Source organism: Neomonachus schauinslandi, unplaced genomic scaffold (genome assembly GCF_002201575.2).
Source record: "Neomonachus schauinslandi unplaced genomic scaffold, ASM220157v2 HiC_scaffold_2622, whole genome shotgun sequence".
NCBI lineage: Eukaryota > Metazoa > Chordata > Mammalia > Carnivora > Phocidae > Neomonachus > Neomonachus schauinslandi.
In genome coordinates, this window is record NW_025411311.1 from 1 (window position 1) to 4,915 (window position 4,915).

The 4,915-nt window shown below is 63.3% G+C and overlaps 1 protein-coding gene across 1 annotated transcript; it reads left to right on the plus strand.

Moving 5' to 3' along the window:
• Positions 1-1,838: 1,838 nt before the first annotated feature.
• SBK1 (SH3 domain binding kinase 1) lies at positions 1,839-4,912 on the plus strand (the record flags this gene model as incomplete). The annotated part of the gene is made up of 3 exons (XM_021694765.2): positions 1,839-2,143; positions 3,464-3,666; positions 4,250-4,912. Coding segments are annotated over exons 1-3 (1,092 nt in total), but the record flags the coding sequence as incomplete, so codon positions are not given.
• Positions 4,913-4,915: the final 3 nt, after the last annotated feature.

Consider the following 4,915-nt stretch of genomic DNA (forward strand, 5'->3'; position numbering starts at 1 on the left):
AGGGCCCCCTGCTCCCCCAGCCAGCCGGAGGACGTGCAGATGGAGCTCCGTTTGGGGCTGGGTGGGAGGCCAGGAAGTTCCCTCCTGATGTTCCTCCTCTTTGTGTGAAGTGGGAGGCTGGGTCGTGCCAAGAGGGAAGGGGAAGGCAGAGGAGGAGAAGAGGGTTTGGGCCTGGAAGGGGAGCTGCTGGGCCAGGGTGAGCATGCAGGGCTCCTGGAGAGCCCACCCCTGCTCATAGCCTCCGCGGGCCCGGCTAGAGGGAACACAGACCCACCACTGAGAGAGCACAAGGCACCTGGCCCTTACAGAGTGCTTACTGTGTACCGAGCACCAAGCACTCCACGGCTAAGTCCTTTAACAAGCCACAAGCCCGGAGGGAGAAGGCACTATTCTATCCTTTTTATAGATGGAAAACGAAGGCAAGGGAAGGTGAAGGTACTTGCCCAAGGCCATCCAGCTAGCAGGTGACAGAGCTGGACCCAAAGCCAGGCCGGCCGGCTCCAAGTCTGCTTTCTCTCCCAGAGCCCTGGGCTGTCTTGCAGGGGTGGGGGCTGGGGGAGCACAGGCTGAGTCACCTGGGATTGGAGGTAGGAGGGAGTGAGGTGAGGGCAGAGGAGGTGCGCCAGGAGGCAGGCTTCTGGGGCTCGGCTTCCAGAGGATTCAGTGCTGGCCTCTCCTGCCGATACACACACAGACAGGAGCACACCTGCTCTGGAAGCCCAGCTCCCCGGCCCAACCCCCTCCCGCTTGACAGACAAGAAATGCAGGCCCCAGATGGGCATTCGCTGTCACCCAGCCCCGGACTCTCCCTGCTGCAGCTCTCTGCCCCCCAACACCATCTGGGGACAGACTCAGTACCTCTGACGGGTGCGTGCAGTTTGTGTGGATTCCAAAGGGGTCAGTCAGGCTGTGAATGGGGAGGGTTGGGGCTTTGCGGGACGAGCACCCTGCCTTGTGTCCGGGGTGGGGTGAGGCTGGTGGGGGGGGGCCCTGGGACTGCACCTGTAGCTGTGTGGACCTGAGCAGGGGGGTGTTGTCTGTGGAGGGGCAGGGTGGAAGGCCACGGTGGGTATGTGGCCATATCTGCACCATCCTGCCAAGAGTTTTGTCTGACGCTACTTGGGTGAGGAATTTGATACTGTGATCCCTGCCTTCAGACCTCACCTTCCCCACCCCCTGCCTTCCATTCTCAAAAGCCTAGATCACCTTTTATGAGCATATATAATGCATGTATTCACTATTTATTGTCCATCGCCCCCCCCTTGGAACATAAGTCCCATGAGGATGGGATTCTTTTTTTTTATATGTAAAAGATTTTATTTATTCATTTGAGAGAGAGAGAGAGAGCACAGGGTGGGGAGGGGCAGAGGGAGAGGGAGAAGCAGACTCCCCGCTGAGCAGGGAGCCCAACGAGGGGCTTGATCCCAGGACCCTGAGATCATGACCTGAGCCAAAGGCAGACGCTTAACCGACTGAGCCACCCAGGCATCGTGAGGGTGGGATTCTGATCTGTTTAATGTTGTGTCCTCACGGCTGTGAACAGCAAGCCTCTGGCGAACAGCAGGTGTGGATCAATATCTATGAATAGGAGCCCCCGTGTGAACTTGGTATATGGAGTGTCTCTGTGTGACATAAACACTTGTGCCTTGTCTGACGCAGCGTCTGAATGACAGCCTGAGACAGATAGGCCAGTGGCACCCAAGTGGGGACTGCGGGTGTCTGCTGGGAGTGCTGGCTCAGGCCTGGCCCTGAAGCTTTGGGGAACGGGGCTGCAGCAAAGATGCTTGTCGCCCTCTTGTGGTCATCTTGAGCCCGGCATCCCGGGACCCTAGGTACTGGGGAAGGAGGAGGTGGGTGGACAAGGGGGCCCTGGCTTGACGTCACATTTCATGCCATATCCCCCATAACAGGGAGAAGATGAGCGTGGGCTGCCCAGAGCCCGAGCCACCCCGCTCCCTGCCCTGCTGTGGGCCGGGGACTGCCCCTGGGCTAGGTGCAGGGGTGCCGCTCCTCACTGAAGACATGCAGGCGCTGACGCTCCGCACCCTGGCCGCCAATGATGTCACCAAGCACTACGAACTCGTCCGGGAGCTAGGCAAGGGCACCTATGGGAAGGTCGACCTCGTGGCCTACAAGGGCACAGGTGAGCCTCTGCAGGGCGGCCGGTTTTGAAGGCAGGGGTGGGGACTTGTCTGGGGCTCTCAGGTGCTCTCTTCGGGAGCCAAGAGGTCAGCAGGGAGACAGAGTTCGTGGTCCAGGTGGAGAGATGCAGCCTGAGCGGCCCAGGGAGACCTGAGAGGGGGTACAGGGCCCAGGCTGGAGGGTGGGCTGCTTGGGGACAGCTGAGGGGCTGACCCTGGGACATCTGGAGCTCAGGAGAGAAGTCAGGGCTGACCCCAGGGAAGTGGACAGGGCTGAGGGTGCGTCCTTGGAAACAGGGCACCATGCTTAAGGAGAGGTGGGAGATGCCCCTGGGAGGTCAGTATGGCCATCTCCGTTTCTCAGGTGAAGACACTGAGACCCAGAGATCCAGTCACTCAGCTAAGGTCATGCAGCTGGAGAGGGTTCGAGGCAGGACGAGACCCCACTAATCAGCTCCAGAATCTTCTCGCTTAACCAGGAGCACGATGCCTTCCCCACAGCATAGGCTCACAGCGGCGCCCACTCAGCCAGTCAGGGACAGGGACTGCATGAGCTCCCACAACTGCACACACCTGGGGCAGGGGGCTCCGTGCCAACTGACAGCTGCAGGAGGAACCACTTGCTCTCTGTGTGACCTTGGGCAAGTGGCTTAACCTCTCTGTGCCCAGGTTCCTCCTCTGTAAAATAGGGTAGCAATTCGGGCTGGCCCACCTCCTAGGGTCATTAGGAGAAGCAGGTTGTGAATGGGGAGTGCCGAGGGGAGGGCCTGTGATGTGTAAGTGCTCTGTGGATACGTGTGCATCCCCCAGGGGGGTACAGACGGCCACCCAAGCACAAAGTCCGGGACATTTGGCCTTGTGGCCCCTCACCTCTCAGTGTCTAATTCCTTCTTATCCACCCATTCAACACACATTCGTTGAGCAGCTACGATGCACCACACTCTTGTAGGCGCTGGGGATACAGCAGTGAGCGAGACAAAGATTCCTGTGCTCAGGGGGCTACGTCCTAGCGGGGGACGGGGGTGGGGGGAGAGCCACCAGATGAAATCAGTATGTTGTATGTCAGGCAGAAAGGGAGAGCGTGGAGGAAGGAGCAGGCCATCCTCACCGAGGGCTGCAGGTGGGTGCAGGAGACCCAGGCTGACCCCTGAGTCGCTGCACGGCCTCCGGCAAGTCCTTTCCCCTCGCCGGGCCTCAGTTTCCTACCAGTAGGATGAGGACAGACCCCCGCGGCCTCGCGGCCCGGACAGGCAGGCCTGGGGATGTCGGGTGCAGGAGCGCTGGGTCAGGGGCCTTCACCACTGCGGCTGCTGCCCCGTCAGGCACGAAAATGGCGCTGAAGTTTGTGAACAAGAGCAAGACCAAGCTGAAGAACTTCCTGCGGGAGGTGAGCATCACCAACAGCCTCTCCTCCAGCCCCTTCATCATCAAGGTCTTTGACGTGGTTTTTGAGACGGAGGACTGCTACGTGTTCGCCCAAGAGTATGCGCCTGCAGGGGACCTGTTCGACATCATTCCCCCTCAGGTACTTGGTGTGGTTGCACAGGCACGGGGAGGGTCCTCCGGCCCCAGGACAGACGGAGCCAGCAGCTACACCAGAACAGTGGGGCCCGGAGAGGGGAGACGGGAGACGAGGCAGCGGGGCCACCAGGGGCTTCCCAGAGCAGGTGCTCTGGAGTGGGGGGAGAGTGCCAGGAGGACTCCAGGCTCCCGGCTCTGTGTTTGGGGGGGGGGGAGTCTGCGCCGGCGCCCAGGGGGCGAGTGGCAAGGCCTCTCAGAGCCTTGGGTCCCTATAAGGGAAGTGACGCAATGGCTGCCGCCAGCAGGTGGTGAGACGGTGCGGGAGAGCGTCCTCAGGGCAGTGACGGGGAGGAGGGTGCGGGGTGAAAACTAGCGGGCCAGGGAGGGAGCAGGCGGCAGGCGTACCCCCCTCCCCGTGGGATGGGGGGAGGCAGCAGGCAGGGCCACGGGCAGAGGGGACTGGCCGCAGTGGGGACTGACAGGCGGGAGCGGTGGCGGGGCGGGGACCGCCGTCGGGAGGGGGGGGGAAGGCGGCGGTCCCTGAGCGCGACTCCCCCCTCCACCTCCCCCCCTCCCCGTGCCGGCAGGTGGGGCTCCCCGAGGACACGGTGAAGCGCTGCGTGCAGCAGCTGGGCCTGGCGCTGGACTTCATGCACGGGCGGCAGCTGGTGCACCGAGACATCAAGCCCGAGAACGTGCTGCTGTTCGACCGCGAGTGCCGCCGCGTGAAGCTGGCCGACTTCGGCATGACGCGCCGCGTGGGCTGCCGCGTGAAGCGGGTCAGCGGCACCATCCCGTACACGGCGCCCGAGGTGTGCCAGGCGGGCCGCGCCGACGGCTTCGCGGTGGACACGGGCGTGGACGTGTGGGCCTTCGGCGTGCTCATCTTCTGCGTGCTCACCGGCAACTTCCCGTGGGAGGCGGCGTCGGGCGCGGACGCCTTCTTCGAGGAGTTCGTGCGCTGGCAGCGGGGCCGCCTGCCGGGGCTGCCGTCGCAGTGGCGTCGCTTCACCGAGCCCGCGCTGCGCATGTTCCAGCGCCTGCTGGCCCTGGAGCCCGAGCGCCGCGGGCCGGCCAAGGAGGTCTTCCGCTTCCTCAAGCACGAGCTCACGTCCGAGCTGCGGCGCCGGCCCTCGCACCGCGCGCGCAAGCCCGCCGGGGACCGCCCGCCCGCCGCCGGGCCGCTGCGCCTCGAGGCGCCCGCGCCGCTCAAGCGGACGCTGCTGACCGAGAGCGGCAGCGGCTCCCGGCCC